This window comes from Ovis aries, chromosome 5 (assembly GCF_016772045.2).
Source record: "Ovis aries strain OAR_USU_Benz2616 breed Rambouillet chromosome 5, ARS-UI_Ramb_v3.0, whole genome shotgun sequence".
Classification (NCBI taxonomy): domain Eukaryota; kingdom Metazoa; phylum Chordata; class Mammalia; order Artiodactyla; family Bovidae; genus Ovis; species Ovis aries.
The window spans coordinates 62,162,842-62,184,950 of NC_056058.1; the positions used below are offsets into that span (position 1 = coordinate 62,162,842).

At 39.4% G+C, this 22,109-nt stretch overlaps 1 protein-coding gene and 1 long non-coding RNA gene across 2 annotated transcripts in view; one reads left to right on the plus strand and one right to left on the minus strand.

The window, feature by feature from the left end:
- The window catches only part of LOC121819660 (uncharacterized), a 499,391-nt gene that overhangs the window by 471,692 nt on the left and 5,590 nt on the right, over positions 1–22,109 (minus strand). The window lies entirely within an intron of this gene.
- On the plus strand, positions 13,494–13,971 carry LOC101112058 (large ribosomal subunit protein uL22-like). The gene has a single exon (XM_042250656.2). It carries the CDS (start codon positions 13,509–13,511, stop codon positions 13,947–13,949), a length of 441 nt encoding a protein of 146 aa, XP_042106590.1. The 5' UTR covers positions 13,494–13,508; the 3' UTR covers positions 13,950–13,971.

Consider the following 22,109-nt stretch of genomic DNA (forward strand, 5'->3'; position numbering starts at 1 on the left):
TTTGCTATCATTTGTCATGACAGCCTTAAGAGAGGTCAGTTCCCTATTTCTTTACAATAGCAAAGTCAAGAAAAACAACACGTCAGATTATCATTCTTTTTATACAATTTTCCCCTCAACATTAGTTCCCCTCCAGGTCCTGTTTGCTGTTCTACCTCCTCCTGTTCCCTTATGATTGTCCCTTTATCCTCATCATTAATTGCTGATGGTTCTGTTGGCAAAGAGAAATGGAAGGGAACATCATAAAAGTCATTCCAGCTAATATCAGGCTCATTCAATTGAAAATATGGAGAAAAATATCTTTCTACAGAGGACTTTGACACAATCAGGAGAAAGAACTTTTTCAATGCCTGCACTGGTGTTGATGTGAAGAGAGGTAAATATTTAGTGACTTAACACTTAGTGATTTATTTGTAGGTTATTCCTTTAAAATCTCTGACTTCTTTGTTAACCTTAAGCTATGAAAATAAGATCTGAGTCTCAATATTTACCAATGAATCCCCATTTTTTTCTGTCAGTATTTATCACATAGGGTTTCCCAGGTGGCTCAGTGGTAAAGCATTTGCCTACAAATGCAGGAGATGTGAGTTGAATCCCTGGGTTGGGAAGATCCCCTGGAGTAGGAAATGCCAACCCACTCAAGTATTCTTGCCTGGAGAATTCCATGGGCTGAGGAGCCTGGCGGGCTATAGTCCATGGGGTCGCAAAAGAGCTGGACTTGACCTAGTGGCTTTAAAATTTAAAAAAAAAAAAACTCACATAAGGTGATTGATACATCCATCAAAGTAACGGATAAGAAGGGAGCTTCGTTTGCCAGAACTATTCTTACCTGTTCACTGTCAACCCTCCTTGTTAGGAGAGTAAAATTAACAGGCAAGTATGTTCCTATCTGTCTTTATTCAGACCTTCCTAGGCTCATGGGATGAATACATAGCCTCACAAGTGCATTTCTAGACCCTAATGGAAGGAGCCATCCATCACACAAACCAACAATATTCATAATAATGCACAGTTTTCAAAAAGTAATTTTAGAATTTAAGAGCTGGAAAAGGAAGAGAGTGCTTAAAATAACAGCACTACTGAAGTCTCTGCTTGCCTTCTGACCCAACAGGATAAAAATTTTATTTTCAGCCCAGGTATGAAATCCAAACTAAATATTCAAAAAAAAAGTATTAATAAAGGCATTCCCATTTCAGTACAAGATTCTCTCCAGATTACTATTTATTATCAAGGCAAGAATATTTCAAGAAGTGGGACATGCTTCCTAAGTGAAACCACCTTAAGCTTGCTTTGAAACTCTGGGGATGTACCAGTGTTTGTATTACCAGCACCTCATCCTTCCAAAAATAAATGCAATCAGGCCTCCAGATACTTCTAAACATATTGCACTTTTACTTTCCAGCTGAACACAAAACATCTCCCAGGTGTTTGTGATCTTTATGTTTTAAAAATAAGGTTTAAGGTGTATATCCATCCATCTCTCGTATCTGATTTCACATCTTGTTAGTCTGAACTGAATTCATTTATTTTATCTTTCAGTCTAACACCATCGGTAATTTCACATGAGAATCAACTCTAATATGTTCATATCTCATCAAGAAAGATAATGGTCCTGCCAAAAAGATCTATTTCTTTAGGTGTGCTTCTGCAGTGAAGGAGAGCTTTGCACTTGCAAAGCAAGAGGCTAGAAAGATGTTTGATTTTCATAGGTGTAACTGATCCTGTCATATTCTTGGGAACAATAGCTGTCAATCAGAAGAACATGAGATTTAAATTATTTATTTTGTATCACTTCCTATGGCTTCCCTTTATGCCAAACATCTAGGCTGATGAATTTATTAATCTATAGCTGGTGGTTTCATCTATGCTGCAGACAGAAAACAATTCAAGTACGTAATCCCAGGGAACAAACTGTTCTATCACGAAACTTACATCTCCCAACCATCATTTTAAGCACTAAAGTCCTTTGAACTGTCAAAACAATGGGAAAATATTCATGATTTCTCTCCTATTTATAGAAAACTTGTCACTTCATTATTTCCAAGAAAGAAACTGCGCATATCCAAGTAGATTGAGGCAAAAAGGAAGATTTTCAGTGAGAGAGAGAAAACTGGTCATATCTAAATAGTGTGTTGGAGGAGGGTTGGGTTAATAAAGCCTAATTTCTCATTCTATCAACAGGACTGATACTCAGATTCAAGTATCAGGTTGATTTTTATGAACTTTAGAACGTGAGCTCCCAACACTACAGAGTCACAATAGGGTAAATCTATCGTTTTTTTTTTTTTTTAAAAAAATCAGGGAAAGGTAAAAATCATGGTTCCCCTATAGGTATAAAAATTAACTTATGTTAAAGATTTTGTTCTGGTTGGATGGCATCACTGACTCAATGGTCATGAGTTTGAGTAAACTCTTAAGAGTTGGTGATGGACAGGGAGGTGCTGCAGTCCACAGGGTCGCAAAGAGTCAGACGCGACTGAACTGAACCTCTTCCAGACCAGACAGAATCCACATGCCTACAAGATATCTGCAATTTACAGAATTTTAAAATGTTCCCATAGAATCAGAATATAAGACAGAAGGCAGAAGGGTGCCCTGTAAGTAATGTCTTCTTTCTCATAGAAGCACAAAGTGTTAACTAGGAAAAGGGAATAAACATAACAGGCTGCAAACATCCTCTCTGGGTAAAACAAGAAGCCTACCCAGCTCATATTAACTGCTTGCCTTGCGTCTTGACTAGCTGTAGCCTCTGTTCCACATACACTTCAGTTATTCCTCCTTAAACTAGCATGTGGCATTTTTCTACTTGTGCTGAAATAGAGAAAGACAGGGAACAGACTCTCCGTACACAAAACCCAGTGAAGCTGTTCAAAAAAGGCCTCCCCAATATGTACTGGGTTGACCAAAAAGTTCATTTGGGTTTTTCCATAAGATGTTACAGAAAAACCCCAATAAAGTTTTTGGCCATCCCAATACTACTCTGGCATGTGGATTTTTTTGAGCTAATGGCAAGGGAGACCATGTGGGCTCAAGACAAACCGTGGCCCCTTAACTACCGAGAAAAATTTAAATTGGGTTATCTTCCCTAGAAAAAGAGTTATGACCAGAGGTAAAATTTAGATGTTGGCCCATCAGTATGGCACAACAAACATCCTCTCTTCTTCTGTGAATAACCCTCTTATTCTTGGAAGCCCCAGGGCCCTATCTCATCCCCTAGTTCAGGATGGTGTACAGGTGACTCTCACTGAACTGTGTCAAACCTACAGGTTTGAACTGTGTGGGTCAATTTATACAGGCATTTTTTTTCAATAGACACATACTACAGTACTGCATAATCTACAGGAACGTCGCTCAGTCATGCCCGACTCTTTGCGACCCCATGGACTGTAGCCTACCAGGCTCCTCTGTCCATGGGATTTTCCAGGCAATAGTACTGGAGTGGATTGCCATTTCCTTCTCCAGGGGATCTTCCTAACCCAGGGATCGAACCCGGGTCTCCCGCATTGTAGACAGACGCTGTACCGTCTGAGTCACCAGAGAAGTCCAGTTGTTCAAAAAATTGTGTTCCAGGAACGTGGAACCACAAATGGAGAGGACAATCTGTAGAATGACACGCCAGTTTTCAACTGTTTGGGGATTGGTGCCCCAATTCCCACATTTTGCAGGTTCAACTGTATATACTTCATTTTACATTTCTGTACCTGAATCTCTCATATTTTGGGGGGTCCTCTCATGTAAGTGGGGTTCCCATGCATATGAAATTAAATTTGACTTTTTCCTACGAATCAGTCTCATGTCAACTTAATTCTTTGACCAGACACAAGAACCTAAAAGGATAAAATAGTTTTCTTCCTCTGCAACCCAGGATTCTAATAGCTGTGCATGTATAGATGACATTTAAATAATCAACTATTTCATGAATGTATATGAAGTGTCTGTACCAATACCCTCTATTCTGGGTTATGGAATCTTAATGTTATATGATCAAGATGGAGGCAGAGACCATACTCTATCTCAGGAGACTTTATTAACATGAATAGAAGAAAACATCTAGTCGCCAACGCTTCCTTAAACCAAGGGACATTCATGAGGAATGCATACACAAATCACTACCCAATACATCATGTATTTTTTAAAAATTTCCTCCCAACTTCAGTTTCCTTCCATCATCATCATAACCAATGTCTTGGAATGATCAGAATAACAGCTATGGTTTTCCCTTTCTGGGCTATTTGTGACATCCCGTGACTAAAGAATCCAATTTAGACTTGAGGGTGGGAGACATTGCCAGCCACTCTAGACCTTCCCAGTTTTCTTGCCATATTCAAATCTGGCACCGTGCTTTAAAGACTCAAGTTATGAATATATGATACAGCAGGTAAAGGAAGCTAGATCTAAAATATACCAGATGAAGGAAATTAGATTTTTATCAGGCAGCCATAAGAAGGCACCAATTGAGAAAATAAAAAAAGAGTTAGCCAAGTATTCAAAAGCAATTTCCTAAGGAGACAAAGAGAACAATGAAAGACAATTAGTGAAAGAAAAGACTTCCAGTCTATTCCTGACCAGAGGAAATAAATTCTGTTCTAATACTGGGCTTCTGAATTAGTAATATTAATATGAGGATTTAATAGTAACCAATCAAGCCCCAAATCAGTAGTTTTGAACTGGTAAAAGACCTTTTTAATTTTTTTTTCACATATGCTTCAGTTTAAGGGCTTCCTTGATAACTCAATTGATAAAGAATTTGCCTGTAATGCAGGAGACCCCGGTGCGATTCCTGGGTTGGAAAAATCCGCTGGAGAAGGGATAAGCTACCCACTCCAGTATTCTTGGACTTCCCTGGTGGCTCAGCTGGTAGAGAATCTGCCTTCAATGTGGGAGACCTGGGTTCGATACCTGGGTTGGGAAGATTCCCCTGGAGAAGGGAAAGGCTACTTCTGTATTCTGGCCTAGAGAATTCCATGGAATGCATAGGCCATGGGGTTGCAAAGAGTCAGACATGACTGAGTGACCTTCACCTTCACTTTTCAGTTTATTTTAGCAAAAATCAATTTCAAATCAAACACCAAACCACAAGTGTTCAGGAGTGCTCCAGCAACAGAAGCTCAGCAAAGAAATTTACAGAGAAAAGGAAGAAAAGAAAGTCATTGATGGCTATAGCCTAAACCCTACTTTGCTGTTGGTGATCAGTGGCCCATAGCTTTCAATTTCATAACCTTGGCCTATTTCCAGCCTTATTTGCTGCTTATTAGGCCTCCATGGCAGTAGAGCCCCCTTAGTCTCATTGCCTCCTTGTCTTATTTAACAAATCTGAGACAAACTGTCCCCATATCCTTGCCCCAACCACTTGTATATTTCTTAGCTCGCATTCTGTACTTTACCCCTCTGATCATCAGCAAGGCCATGAGAGGTGAGGGTGGGGAGAGAAGAATTAGACATTGTGACTGTCTGACAAAGGATTAATGCAGTAATGCCACAGATTTATAAACAAAATAAGATTCTGGATGATCCTATTTAAGTCTTAAACATCTTCTAGAAATAACTGTGGAGAAAAATGGTAATTTGGAAAGATTGCTTGACTGGGAGCCATAAGACCAGGGCTCCAGGGACAAACATGCCTCTAATTCAGATGAGAATTTGAGCAGAGATAGGCCAGTCTTAGTCGCCACATTTTCTGAAACAAAACAAGGTTTTGGAGAAGGATGATGACTACGTAAGTGTTCTAAAGACCCTCATGGTCACATGTCTGTGCCTGTGGGGCTGAGGGCCAGGATGAATAGAAAGTCCACAGGCAGAGTTACTGACCTCAAGCCCACTTACACATGAGCAGAACAGCTGTTACTCTTGACATAATCTGCAAACTTCTGCTTGATCTTCCTCCCAACAGCCACTGTGCCAGTCCCTCTCTTCTGTATCTTCCATTCTCTAGTCTCCCATGCTTCCTTCCACTTTCTCTGGTGCTTATAGATACTCCAAGTCACTGTGCTTAATAGAACTCTGCTGAAAATTGAATCCAAGCAGGACCCTGGGCACAGAAGCCACTCTGTGTCCCCCTTTCTTATTTGCAGGATAAAGGCTTCAGCCTCCTACCAAAGAGCAGATTTAAGTTGCTAACCAGGGAAGTAAGGAAAAAGGGCAAAGGAACAATATTGCAGCTATTAAGACAGAATCCTGATTCCTCTTCAAGGGATATACAAAACAGCATTTTTTAGTTCTTCTGAAGGAAGCAAGGCTCTCATCTAGATGGAGGGTGGTCGTTTCAGGCTGAGCACAAGATTCCTGGAGCACCATCCTGTCACCCACCACCAATCAATGAGAAGAAAATCATATGTCCTGCAGGTCTCACCCACAATTTGCCTATAAATACTTCTCCCACAAACCATCAGGGAGTTCAGGTTTTTTGAGCATGAGACACCCATTTTCCTTGCTTGCCCCTAAAATAAACCTTTCTCTGATCCAAACTCTGCCATTTCACTTCGTTTGATTTCACTGTGCCAGGCACATGAACTCTTGCTAACAAAACAAACCTTAGAGTAAACTTCTCACTCTTGGGTTTATGTTCCATCCCATTGCCATGGCCTGCAGTCCTTACATGATCTGGCATCTTCTCACTTCTCAATTCATCATGCACTGCTTTCCCTCTCATTTTTAAAACTTGATTCCATACTGTTCTAATTTCCATTTTACAAATATGACATGCCACTTCAACCTTGGGGTCTTCTGTCCTGCCTGTGTGTGCAACTCTTCTTACCCCTTCTTCATCCAGCTAACAACTACTGATCCTTTATATGCCACCACTAATGCCTCTTTGGGGAAGCCTCCTTACCATGTAGGAACTCTGCAGCTGCAATCAATAGCACGCTATAATGTAAATGGCTTAAACAAAAATAAATGTATTTCCTCACATAAAAATCCACCTGGGGATAGAGTTCCAGGGCTAACACTGGTGTTCAGACAGCTCATCAGGTCCCTACGTTCTCCCTACTTGTCTGCTGTTTCCTAGGTTCCTAAGACAGCTACAAGAGTCCCAGCCATCACAGGGAGACCCTTAGCATCCAGAGAATGGAGAGGTCCCTCCTTCCATGTCTGTCTTTGCTACTGCTACTGCTAAGTCACTTCAGTCGTGTCTGACTCTGTGTGACCCCATAGACAGCAGCCCACCAGGCTCCCCCATCTCTGGGATTCTCCAGGCAAGAACACTGGAGTGGGTTGCCCTTTCCTTCTCCAATGCGTGAAAGTGAAAACTGAAAGGGAAGTCACTCAGTCGTGTCTGACTCTTTGCGACCCCATGGACTGCAGCCTACTGGGCTCCTCCGTCCATGGGATTTTCTAGGCAAGAGTACTGGAGTGGGGTGCCATTGTCTTCTCCATGTCTGCCTTTATCAGGATGTAAAACATTTCCCAGAAGCACTTCAACAGCTTCCCAGCTCCAAGCGGTCAGCATGGGCTACATTTCTTTTCCTTTTTTCTAATTGAAAAGGAAGTGGGTAAACAAAGTATGCTTGTAGCTTCTAGGATGAGAGGCAGAGGCTGCCATGAAGAAGATATATCCATACAAGATAGGCTCTCTTGCTATAAGCACTTCCTATTCTTTGTTACACTTCACAGTAGTAATCACAAGATAATTGTTAGCTGTTTGATAACTGTTCATTTCCTATGTTGTTGTTCAGACGTTCAGTCTTGTCCAACTCTTTGTGACTCCATGGACTGCAGCACGCCAGGCTTCCCTGTCCTTTACCGTCTTCTGGAGCTTGCTCAAACACATGTCCATTGAGTTGGTGATGCCATCCAACCATCTCATCCTTGCAGTGTGACCTGAGGGAGCTACCTCACTTGGTTGAGAGTCATTTTTCTCAAATGAAATATGGTAACTAAAATGGTGACTTCTATTGATGATTCAGTGAGAGCGTGATTAAAATCTGAGGAAAAGGTAACCTTACTTATCTCAAATAATTGCTGCTATTAGCATTATAATCATTACTACTACTGATATTATGGAAAGATACTTTGCTTCATTTTTTTTTCCTTATGATGGAGTTTAGGGAAGGCTACCCCAAATATGTCACTTTGGTATATCAATTGTTTGCAGTTAAAGTTACTTGAACAACTGATACGAGAAGGACACACTGACCCTCCTTGATCCTGGAAAGTGAAACCTAGCAGGATCCCATGGGGCATTCCCTCATATCCTCTGCTTTAGCTCCTCTCTGAAGTACCTAGACAACAGTATTTGATGAGCATTTCCTGAGTTGTTTAGCAGATGTAAAAAAAACCTCTCCCTCACCAACAAAGGGAAGGTGTTAACTACTTGATGACCATGAGCACATAACCCGAGGCCTTCTCATGCTGTTTACCCCTGTGGCACCGCCCCGTTACCTCACCATCAGCCAGTCAGAGAACGGTGCACAAAACATCACAGACCCTACAAACTCTCCCTCATCTGTCTTTTAAAAACGCCTGGCCAAAACCCTTCAGTGAGTTTGGGGCCTTTAGAGCATGAGACACGCTTCTCCTTGCTTGACCCTACAATAAACCTTTCTCCGCTCCAAACTCTGATGTTTCAGTTTGTCTGACCTCACTGTGCACCAGACATATAAACTTGTGTTAACAAAAGCAGGCAATAAATCCCCCATGTCAAAGGATCCCTCCCTGTACCAGGAAGTCCTATCACCAGAGAAGGCTCTATCAACAAACCTTGCTATTTCTTTACCACTTTACTTTCTAATTTACTACCCTTCACCCAAACCCCTCTGTCTTGTCAACTCTTTACAAATGTATTGTACCCCCCTACCCGCACCTCCCCCCCGCCCCCGCAAACAGTAAAACAGCTGTCTGCTTTGGTCATTTGAGTCTCATATTCCTATGAACTCCCATAGGAGTTATTATCTTTTTCCTCCATTGTGTCCATTTATTTACTGCAACAGCCAAAAGAACCAAGAATAGGAGAGACTTTCCTCCTCCCTGAAACTCACCTGTATGTTCATCACAGCAAAAAAGGAAACAAAAAGCCCCAAGTTTCCTCCTCTGTTAGCAGAGGGGTGTATGAGAACAACAGGAGGGCAGGAGAACTATGAGACCCAGAAGAAAATGGAATTCTTCATCAGCCTAAGCTTAGAGGGAGAGGGCAAAGTCTAAAGGCTTCTGCGAATCTGCACAATGCAGCCTCATTCTGCTTTCTGATTGGATATTAGGCCTCCCCAGGGGGGAATAAATAATTTAAAAACAGAACCTTTTAAACACCTTCCAAATGAAACCCGTGTGAACCTTTTCAAAAAGGCATCTAGCTTTCTTCCCTGCATATTTATCACCATTGTTTCCTCGCCCTAGCCACATAGGAAATTCAATTCAGGATGACAGAATCCATGGTATTGTTTTTGGGTTGTTTTTTTTTTTTTTTTTAAACAGTGATATTCTGAGAAAATGTAAATATCTGGAGAGAGAGCAGGTGCACATGGTCACTTGGGGGGAAGATGACGACGCATTATGGCTTCAAAATCGCAGTCACGCCTCTCAGAATCACATTTTCACCTGCCACTGAGCCTGGCTTTCAGAGCTCCCTGTGGTCTCCGGAGTCCCCAGCGTGGTTTCAGCCACCCCTGTAAAAGTCATCTTTCCACTTTGAGAAGTGCTACCAGCCTGGGCAAACATAAGCAAGAATAACTGAGTAAACAAAGCCAGGTGCAATTTGAATGCAAGTTTAAAAAAAGAACACCTTTCAAGGGAAAAAGACTACAGATCTGATTGTGTAACAGTCAGGTTAATTACTGTCTAACATCCTAATTAGCAGTGAACACTGGATTTAAAATGGTTTAACAATGGAGGGGGGCTTCAGGAATTAATACATTTGCATTTTGTAATATTATTCCATTTCTCCTTTAGAACATCCTGACCAAATATATATAGTCATGGTTTGGTGGTTCTTCCACAAAACTGGGTGAACACTTGTCATTTATAGTTGGGATGACAGACAGAAATAGTTGGACTCAATGATTTAACAAGTCAAAACATCAACTAACTATGTCTATACACCAAAAATTTTTGTAGGGGACAAATATAGAACTGTTTAAATTTAGGGACAATACCTAATTGAAAACTTGAAAAAAAAAAAAAAACTGACTGTGAACAGAGACTTCACATAAAACACTGAGAATCTGAGTGATCAGTGGAAATAGTTGTCACTCATATCAGACTAGTTTAACACTTGTCCTCACAGAGAAAACGTAAATGTCTAGATGAATGTATTTCCCAGGCTACCTATACACCACTTGATCTGAACTCATTATACGTAGAAGAGTTCTTTGTGTTTATTCATATCCAGGGTTTTGTTTAACTTTTTCAATAGGAGCTAAAATGGAGAATGTCTTTCATAGTGTCAGATATCACTATTGGCTTATACTCAGACTGGATTCATTATTTACACTCAGCTTGAAATTCTAATTATCTAAACCTCAAAGTAGCCAATATACCAGTCACGTAACTTGACATTTATATGAACATAAAACAGTAACAGTTTCATGGATCTTTATGTCTGCCAAATCAGAGAATCCAAAATGACACTCAGGGTCAAAAATGATTGTTAATCAGAATTTTTTTCTCTCCCCCCAAATATAATGTGCCATTGAGTGTATTTTGAAGAAATACTTAAACTATGGAGTATGGAGGCTCAAGAAGAAAATGTGTTATGGAGGGCAAAAGCAAAGCAAACAAAACAGTAACAACATATGAAAACAATAAAAAAGAACAACTATTTGATTCATTTGCTATCTTGCAGACTTTGTTATTAAGAAATAGCACAGATGAAATCTTCACTCCATCACAGTCTGAGAATAATAAAACCAAAAGACATCCTTCTGTTGAGTTGAATAAAAAGTAAACAAGCAAAAAACCCTTACCATTAAAGAAAGGAATAGACCTTAGCACACTATCAACATCAGTCTACCCCAAAACACTGCCCAAGCAGGCAATGACAGAAAGAGGCGAGAGTGAGACGGAAGAGCAATTAAGTGACAGAGAAGACAGACGGAGGGTCCTGGCATGGATTTTGTAGAAGCTCTAAAGAAACAATAAGAGGAAGGTGGAAGAGCAAAATTTGAATAAAAGTAGTTGATTTTTTTTTTCTCAAAATGAAAGAAAACTCACATTTTAGATTAAAAGAGAACTGCTACTGCCAAGGATAAATACAGTAAGTCTACATATGGAAACATTATCATCACCCTTCAGGAAGGAAGAAAAGCTCAAATTATCAAGGATCAAAGACCAACTATCTTCAAATGAAGGATATTTTATATTTTATCCTCAAATAATCTGAAAGCCGATTTTTAATCACTGTCCATTCTGGGCAGTGCTAAAAAAGTGAAAATAAAAGCAACAACAAAAACCTCATCAACCAAGAAATGTTATCCATTCAATTATTCAAAATCCATTAGACAATTATTTACAGGTATATGAGAACTAAGATAATTTACCCAAATCAACTATTAAGAGAAGAAAAGTGAACTCAATTAGAAAGTGTAGAGGTTACCAAAGAACAGAAATCTTGATTTAAAATATTGGTAAATTTTGGGGTACCTATAGAGAAAGCTGTATAGTGTACTATACTTAAACTTTTTGTTTGAAATAACAGTGGATCACTACACAGTTTTAACAAAGAAGACCAATTTAGGAGGGAACACTCAGAATGTTGGGCTCCTGTTTACAGTAAAATATTGAAGGCTGACCAGAAAAATGTGGAAAGCAAGCTAGAATAATTGGGAAAATAAAGTCAGTATTTTCATTGAATTATAATATAGACTAATTCATGCAAGAATCATTAATGGGGGATATGATGCTCAGAATCAAGACATGAAAGGTTTTATATTTTGTAATAAAGAGCCTGGCTTCAGTATTTGATGTTTAACTAGTGACGGGTTTTAAGTCTCATTCCTCTCTTTTCCCTCTCTGGTCCCCCTCTGAGTAAAAGGATAAGGAGGCCACAATACTCCATTTATTGGCAGGAGTTTCAAATCCATCAAGCTCCTGCCCACCTATAGGCAGTCTTACCAGGTCCAAGCCCCTAACCATTGTAAATGCCAGTCTCCATTCCCTGCTCTCTCTCAAGGGCCTGTTTGGGAAGTTGACTGTCCTGCTGTCTAACCACAAAGTAAAAGAAAAGAAAACGTCTTCATTGGAGTAATATATCTTTTCATGCCCTCTTTCTATGTATGTGGCATCATCACTGTCATCATTTAAATCAAATTTTGCATTGAGTCCATCCCATTTAATCAGGATTGAGTCTTGAATTCAAGATTATTCCTGCTAATTGGTTTTCAAGTACCAAGTTGTAAGGTAAAAACATACACTGTGGAGAAATAAGACAACACTTTGACTAGGTGATCAAAGTTGACATCACAGATGAGGGGCAGACTTACCCAGCAAGTCCCCAAGAATGACAGGCCACTGTGCAGTTGTCCAACTCAGACACATAATTTAAAAACAACCCTGAGGGAAGATAAATGAAAAACAAGAGCGAGCCCATTAAAAAGGAGAGAGGAGAATGCAGCTTTTATTCTTCAAATGTGTCAATATCCTAAAAACAGGGAAGGCTAGAGAAATGTATCAAATTAAAGGAGACATGATAACTAAATGCAGCACCTGACTCTAGACTGGAGTTTGTATTAAAAGGGAAAAATACTATAAATGACACTGGGTCAACTGATAAAAATGGAATGTAGATAATATATTTAACCATTATATTAATATTATATTTTTTACAGTTGATGTGTGTACATGTGCTCAGCCATGTCTGACTCTTTGTGACCCCACGGACTGTAGCCTGCCAGGCTCCTCTGTCCATAGAATTCTCCAGGCAAGAATACTAGAGTGGGTTGCCATTTCCTCCTCCAGGGGATCTTTCTGACCCCAGAATCGAACCCTCATCTCTTGTGTCTTCTGCATTAGCAGGTGGATTCTCTACCACTGTGTCACCTGGGATGCCCACTGAAGTTGATAACTGCCCTTTATTTAAGAAGGTATCCTGTTCTTAGGAAATATATACTTAAGCATTCAGTTTAAAGGGCAATGACACAACACTCTCAAATAGTTCACCAAAAATTGCATGTGTGTACACACATACAGACTATACTTATTAATGATAAAACACAAAATGAGTAAAATGTTAACAATCCATGAATCTAGGTCAAGTGTATATAGATATTCTTTTTATTATTAAAACCACTTTTCTGGAAACTAAAAAATTATTTTGAAGTTAAAGGTTGAAACATCTTGCATGTTCTGCCATATGCATAGCTTGAGAAATAGAAGAAAAACTTTAGTGACAGATTTGTAATCTACTTGTATAGTAAAAAACTGATGCCTCTTTTTTTTTTTCAGTAAGCGGCCTGAGATGACCCCTAAAAGTGGTGTACTATTCACTCAACCCAGAAAACCCCACAAAATCATGCAAATCAAGAGGTTCAAATCGTGTTCATTTTAAGAACACTAGTGAAACTGTCCAGGCCGTTAAGGGTATGCATATTCGAAAAGCCACCAAGTACCTGAAGGATGTCACTTTAATGAAGCAACGTGTGCCATTCCGTCGTCACAACAGTGGAGTTGGCAGGTATGCACAGGCCAAACAGTGGGGCTGGATGCAGGGTCGGTGGCCCAAAAAGAGTGCTGAATTTTTACTACACATGCTCAAAAATGCAGAGAGTAATGCTGAACTTAAGGGCTTAGATGTAGATTCTCTGGTCATTGAGCACATCCAGGTGAACAAAGCCCCCAAGATGTGGCGCAGGACTTACAGAACTCACAGTCAGATCAACCCCTACATGAGCTCTCCCTGCCACACTGAGATGATCCTTACTGAAAAAGAACAGATCGTTCCTAAACCAGAAGAGGAGGTTGCACAGAAGAAAAAGATACCCCAGAAGAAACTGAAGAAACAAAAACTTATGGCCCGGGAATAAATGCTGCAAAAAATAAATGCAAGTAAAAAAATTGAAGCCTTACTTATTTATAAGAAAAATTTGGTAACACACTGGGACATATATATCCCTTCACCCAATAAGTAAAAAATATACATGTTTCAAAACTCATGTGACTTATAGAAAGTGTGAAGGTTCTATACCACAAAGGACCAATGACCACAATTTATTATATTAGAAAACAACAACAAGAAGAACCTTAAAGATTTGGAAGCTTAAAATAACTCATGCTATAAAGAAAATCAAACTGGAAATATTCTTGTAAGAATTGGATATGCTTTTAACTGAATGACAATCAAAATATCATATGTTACCACTGGAAGGAGCTAAAATGGTGCTTAGAATTATAGCCAACTGAATTTATTTTTTAAAACTTTAAATAAGCATCTCCCTACAAAAGCTGAAACAGAACATAATAGGCCAAATGAAAGAAGATGAAAGAATAAATACGTAAACATCAAAGCATAATAGAAAACATGATGACAAACTTTCCTGTTGGTAGAACCTGCCTGCCAATGCAGGGGACACAGGTTTGATCCTTGGTCCAGAAAGATTGCACAAGCTGCCAGGCAACTAAGCCATTGCACCTCAACTACTGAGCGCAAGCGACACAGCTAGTGAAGCCTGCTTGCCTAGAGCGCATGCTCCACGAGACAAGCCACCCCATGAGAAGCCCAGGCACTGCACCTAGAAGGTGATCCTCACTCGCCACAACCACAGAAAGCCTGCTAAGCGGCAAGGAAGACTGAGCACAGCCAAAAACACGTATGTTTCTTTTTAAAGAAAACACAACTGTGATTTTAAAAAATGGTAAATAAAGTAAAAAACACTATCTTATGAGCTAGACAAGCTCCAGCTCAGCTTATTGGAGGGAAAATACTGAGAAAAAGAAATGACATCACTGGAGATAGCATAGAGTTTCTATGTGTTATCTGAATGACAAACATATATACAAAAACATTTTGTCTATGAAACTAGCTCATATGTACTGGTTTGGACGAACCTAGAGTCTGACATACAGACTGAAGTCAGTCAGAAAGGCTTTTCTGGTGGCTCAGCTGGTAAAGAAACTGCCTGCAATGTGGGAGACCTGGGTTAGATCCCTGGGTTGTAAAGATCCTCTGGAAAAGGGAATGGTATCCAGTCCAGTATTCTGGCCTAGCAAATTCCATGGTCTATATAGTCCTGAGGTCACAAAGAGTTGGACAAAACTGAGTGACTTTCACATTCATTCACTCAAATAGAGAAAAACAAATACCGTATCGTAACACATAAATATGGGATGTTAAAAAACAATGGTACAGATGAACCTATTTTCAGGGAAGAAATAGAGACATCAGTGTAGAGAATGGACACGTGGGCATAAAGGGGGACGGCAAGGGTGAGACAAATTTGGAAAGTAGCATTGACATACATACACTGCTGCTGCTAAGTTGCTTCAGTCATGTCTGACTCTGTGAGACCCCAGAGACAGCCCACCAGGCTCCCCCGTCCCTGGGATTCTCCAGGCAAGAACACTGGAGTGGGTTGCCATTTCCTTCTCCAGTGCATGAAAGAGAAGTGAAAGAGAAGTGGCTCAGTCATGTCCGATTCTTCGAGACCCCATGGACTGCAGCCTACCAGGCTCCTCCGTCCATGGGATTTTCCAGGCAAGAGTACTGCAGTGGGGTGCCATTGCCTTCTCCAACATATACACTACAATGTGTACAATAGCTACTGGGAAGCTGCTGTATAGCACAGGAAGCTTAGCATGGTGCTCTGCGATGACCTAGAGGAGTGGAATGTAGGGGTGGTGACAGGGAGGCTCAACAGAGAGGAGATATGTATACATATGGCTGATTCATATTGTTGTAGAGCAGAAACAGCCCTGTAAAACAACTATACTCCAATTTTGTTAAAAAAGATAAATACAAAAACAAATAAAATGGCTGTTTTTTAAACAAAAATACTAATTATCAAAACCACCCAGAACAGGAGAAAACAAAAATTAGCAATCAGAAATATTTCACTCAATAATTTTTTTTTAATCCACCATCAATGACACTAACCAGCAAGGAGTAGATACTTCTTATATAATGTAATAGATGCAGAAAGTAGGAAAACAAGAGAAAAAAATGAGATAGTATAGTTTGACACCAAACCAAAAAAGTTAAAAAAAAAAATTAGACCATTTCCTTTGTCTACACAAGTGTAAAAAGACTGGGGATAGGGTATGCTGTGATCTTTACACTACTCATGAACATTCTAAACCATTAGAAGTCACATGGTCTTAATTGTTGACATACCAGATTCTCCTACTAGCATCTCAAGAACAAGCACTGTGAATTTTCCATTTCACAATCGCAGAGAAGGTCTTAAATGGGCATGGGCATAGAATCAGCTATAGAGGACTTTTTGACCTGGTTTTTGTATTGTTTTCATTTAGATCTGCAAATTCTGTCCCCAAAGAAATCAATGAGGTATATGTAGACCAAGAAAAGACATTCAGTTCAGTTGCTCAGTCGTGTCCGACTCTTTGCGACCCCATGAATCGCAGCACGCCAGGCCTTCCTGTCCATCACCAACTCCCAGAGTTCACTCAGATTCACGTCCATTGAGTCAGTGATGCCTTCCAGCCATCTCATTCTCTGTCGTCCCCTTCTCCTCCTGCCCCCAATCCCTCCCAGCATCCGAGTCTTTTCCAATGAGTCAACTCTTTGCATGAGGTGGCCAAAGTACTGGAGTTTCAGCTTCAGCATCATTCCCTCCAAAGAAATCTCAGGGCTGATCTCCTTGGTGCACTTTTTCAAAAACAAATTCTGCAGACAATTCCAATGTCCAGCTCTAATTAATAACTAATATGCTCAAACATAATGCAAGGTTAACACATAAAATATGGTGACTATTTTATGGATCATAAAATATGGTCAATAAGTGCTTGTTAAATAGAACTTAGTTTGCAACAGTCTACCCTCTATTTTTTCCCCTGACTTCTTACAGCCTGCTCAGAGAGGCTTACTAATAAAGCTTTAGTTTCCTTAGCCCAAAGGTGCCTTTCCTCATACTGCTCTGAGTATTCAAGGCTCACTCTTTCTGCTTCTCTACCTCACCAAAACCCATAAGCCATGTCAAATCCCCTGGATTCCTGGAGCATAGATGCCCCTGGAAGAACCAGGACCCAGAGATGAAAAACCCTCAGCCTGACAACATGGCTCAGGCAAGAGGAACCACATGGGTACATCTGATATCTTCCTGATGAGATCTGCTCTCGTGGTGACTATAGTATTAAAGGTCTTCATGGGTAGCTTCCTAAGTGATCTGCCCTCTGGGAAGATTCATTTTAGCCACACCTCTGTCTTTTCCTCCTTCCCAACTATGCAGTGGATTTTCTCAAATCTCCAGGAAGGTGTGCATGGATGCTCATGAGTGTGTCCACTCTACAGAGCACCAAGCTTCAAGGTGTGTATTAGCCAGTGTGCTGGAGCCCATTTAATTTGTCAATAAAAAGTTTGACCTCATTTATTCTCACAGGCTGATGATCAAAGAACTCAAGGTTACTGAGATTCAAGTACCTTCACTAGTGACAGATTTAAATGGAAAAAAAGATACTGACTTAAGATTTGAGCATCAGACTGTCCTTAGAATCCACCTGAAATGCAGGAGACCCAGGTTCAATCCCTGGTTCAGGAAGATCCCCTTGAGAAGGGAATGGCTACGCACTCCAATATTCTTGCCTGGAGAATCTCATGAATAGAGGAGCCTAGCAGGCTGCAGTCTAAGGGGTCACAGAGAGTCCGACACGACCGAGTGACTAGGCATGCACACAAGCGCACACTAAGACAAAATAAGCTGGAAAATTTTAAGAACTGAAGTTCATTAACTGGCAGTCCTTCCTATACAATATCTTTGATCAGGTTTAGAAGCAAATTTACTATCATGACTAAGCAAAAGATTGGGAGCAAAGAACATCTTCATTGGAGGTTCAAAATCTGATACCTTTTCAAGACAAGACTAGTTAGAAGTGTCCATCTTCCCTACTTTCCTTCCTGCCTCCACATTCAAATCTCCCACATCAGCTTGCTGATGCTGGAAATCCCTTTGAGTAGAAACAGAGAGAAACAAGAGGGCCAACGGACCTCCTGCAAAACAGCCTATCCCATGAAAGAAAGATGTCAAGCAGAACCATCTTGACACAGTGGCAGTTGACCACAGTGCGGAAGTCCAGACCTTGCACACACTATGACAGCTATTACAGATGCATACTTAATCTGACCCTAGACACATCCAGATAGGGCATGAAGGAGGGAAATAGGGGGCAGGAAGAAATTTCTTGATTAACTCAGAGAGGAAAGAATGGTGTAGTTAGTTTACCGGAATAAACTTGGGTGAGCCAAGCAGCACTGCTTTGGGGGCCACCTACTGGTGCAGTACTGAGGGGCCTTCTGGTCACTTGACCATACATCATTGTATAGCCATGACACCAGGGAGGCTCCAGCACACTGGCTAATACACCCCTTGAAGCTTGGTGCCCTGCAGGGTGGACACACTCACGAGCACCCATGCACACCTTCCTGGAGATTTGAGAAAATCCACTGTATAGCTGGGAAGGATGAAAAGACAGAGGTGTGGCTAAAATGAATCTTCCCAGAGAGCAGATCACTTAGAAATTTAACTTGTCAATTAAAAGTTAGTTTGACTTCATTTATTCTCACAGACTGATGATCAAAGAACTCAAGGTTACTGAGATATCAAGTACCTTCACTAGTGACAGATTTAAATGGGAAAAAAGATACTGAGGATACTATAGAGCAGCAGTCTCCAACCTTTTTGGCACCAGGAGCTGGTTTCATGGAAGACAAATTTTCCACAGACTGGGGGAGAGGGGTGGAGGGGACAGTTTGGGGAAGATTCAAGTGCATTACATTTACTGTGCACTTTATTTCTGTTATTACATCTGCTCCACCTCAGATCATCGGACATTAGATTTTGGAGACTGGGGGTCTGTGGGAACTAATTAATCTCTTTAATTAGTCCATCTGATAGACACTGCCATTGTGCAAAAAACATCATTGCAAGAAGACACTGCCCAGCAATTTTTAAAGACGTGTTCACATGTTTTACTCCAACTATTACTACCCAGGAGAACAAGAAACTTATTGGGAAAAAGTTCTGGATGAGTCTGCTGCTGGGCTGGAAACAGATTTCTTTTCTGTAAATATTATCTTCCAGTCACTTTGAAAGTGATTTCATCATTAGATTAGGTGTCATTATTCTGGCTCCCTCTCTAAAGCTGATTTCTTTTATGACTGAGTCCCTGCTATGTTTGCTTCTGATCTTTCTTCTCTTATTTATTATGCTCATATTCATTTTACACACTGCAGGCAATTCATATTTTTCTGCTTATAATTGCTGAAGCCCATCAACAAGCATTAGCAGATGGCCCCCAACAGAGCCACACATGCTCCCCAATACCCAACTGTGTAAGCAGTCAATAGAGAGTCTATTCTGGAGTTGCTGATGATTGATCTTTGGGAGAATAGATGTATGCACAAGAGACAATAGGCAAAGAGACCAAAATGGTTTATAATTTGTATTGTGTGACTCAGTCTATTAGTGAGATAGAGCAGAAAAGAAAGATCAATGTAGTTTGAGTCATTAAGAACATTGTTAGAAAAGGCTAAATGTGTATTGACACTTGAAGGATGGGTAAAAACTGTAAAGGAGGAAATAAAGAAGTTGGAATTAAAACATAATGTTTGACAATCAATGGAAAAGGAACCTTTTTCCTGTGTCTGAGAAGTTCCCTACTATGTAAGAAAGAATTGGCCAATACAGAAGTTGAAAATATATGATCTTATTTCCAGTTAGCCCTTTCAGTTTAGGCATGGACACATGACCTGGGTTTGTTATATCAAATGATCCCATCCCAGGCTCTTCATCAGAAGCTGGATGCTGAAGTAAGGACAATTTGTCACATAACCAGCTGCAGAGGAAATCCTCTAAATCAACTTGAGACAAATTTGGGGCATTGTTTTTAACTTCATGACCTCAAAGCTTGGTTTTCTGGCTCTCCTGAATACTCTTTATATGCTACTATCCATTCTTTTAATAAATATCATCTTCTTTTGAAACTAACCAAAGGTGGTTACTATTGTTTTCTACTAACAACCCCTGAATGAAGGCACATAATGGAACACTAGGTATAAGACAGAGACACATTAGCACAAGGAGGCAATAACCTGGCTTGGGAAAAATAACAGAAAAGGGAGTACCATCTTTTTTTTTTTTTTTTTCGTTTTACTTTATTCTTCCTGTAAAGTTTATTGGATCAGTTTCTACTCAAAGCAAAATATGTCGTGGGTCATTTTGTTAATTTTATACATTTTTCAGCATTTCTTAAAGTGTAAATATCCGAGTGGCAGCAAATATGACAAGACAAAATAGTATCCTCATTTCATTTTTTAAAATAAATCAGAAGCATTATCTTAAAGATTTTATTTCATTTTATTGTATTGTTATCTGAATGTTAGTGGAAACTAAGATATTCGGAATAGACAGTACTAAGGATAACAATGGATAAACTATTCTAATGAAAAAAAAGTCAAGATCAATGATCCTAGATATATTTTCTGTAATATACTTATTTGTAAAAAAATTTAATTAAAATATATTCTTGAATATCATGCTCTAAATATCAAGGATATTTTTATTGTATCTAATTTTACATTTGCTGTGAATTTTAATATAATTTATTTTGTTTGAATTTTACATTTTATGTTAAATTAAGGTAAAATAATTCACCTTTTACATTCTGATGAAAGTGGATTACTTTCCCCCTCCAATCTAGCTTTGGTAAAACTTTTACATTATTTCATTCTTCTGGTTGAAATTCATTAATTAATATCTTTCCTCTTTTCTTTCCCTGTTTGTTCCTTGATAAAACATTGTTATACTTTTCTTTCTAGTAGGCAAGTATAAATAAATTTTAATTTTATGGGTTGCTGGCCAAAAATAATAGTGTCCAATAAAAAGAGATGATATGTCTATCACTAACCAAGGATAAAAACTGAATTAAATACAATTTATAGAAATTCAGATCTCAAATGTGATTGCTTGGTAGTACATGATAATAAAATGTTGAAAAAGGAATTTGAAAGTGATATTATAGTTCTTGCAAAGTATGTTTTGATAGTTGCTCACACAGGTTAATTAAAAGCCACAGAGTTCATTTCTTATAGTAATCTATAATATCAATTCAATTTCTATATTTCCCCAATTTACATTTCTTTTTTTAAAATTTTTTTTAATTTTTATTTTTACTTTATTTTACTTTACAATACTGTATTGGTTTTGCCATACATTTACATGAATCCACCACGGGTGTACATGCGTTCCCAAACATGAACCCCCCTCCCACCTCCCTCCCCACAACATCCCTCTGGGTCATCCCGTGCACCAGCCCCAAGCCTGCTGTATCCTGCATCGGACATAGACTGGCGATTCGATTCTTACATGATAGTATACATGTTTCAATGCCATTCTCCCAAATCATCCCACCCTCTCCCTCTCCCACAGAGTCCAAAAGTCTGTTCTAAACATCTGTGTCTCTTTTGCTGTCCCGCATACAGGGTTATCATTACCATTCTAAATTCTATATATATGTGTTAGAATACTATATTGATGTTTTTCTTTCTGGCTTACTTCACTCTGTATAATCGGCTCCAGTTTCATCCATCTCTTTAGAACTGATTCAAATGTATTCTTTTTAATGGCTGAGTAATACTCCATTGTGTATCTGTACCACAGCTTTCTTATCCATTCATCTGCTGACAAGTTCACATGGGCTGATCAAATTAACCAGTGAATACCAGACACTTGAAAAATATATTGCCAGTTTGGATGAAGAAGTGATACCAATCTCTCCTTCTTCTCCCAAGTTGATCCCATTACATGATCATTGCCTGATATGATCATTCTATCTAGTTGGACAGGCTAGGGGATGATATAAAAACAATTATTTTTCCACTTGGATCTTAATATCCCATCTCTGGATCCCATCAAGACAATCTTCTAGAGAAAAGTTGAAGGTGATGAATCTTAAAATATGCTACATAAACGTCCTGGAAAATAATCCACTGGGAAACTTACTTACAAATGCAGATT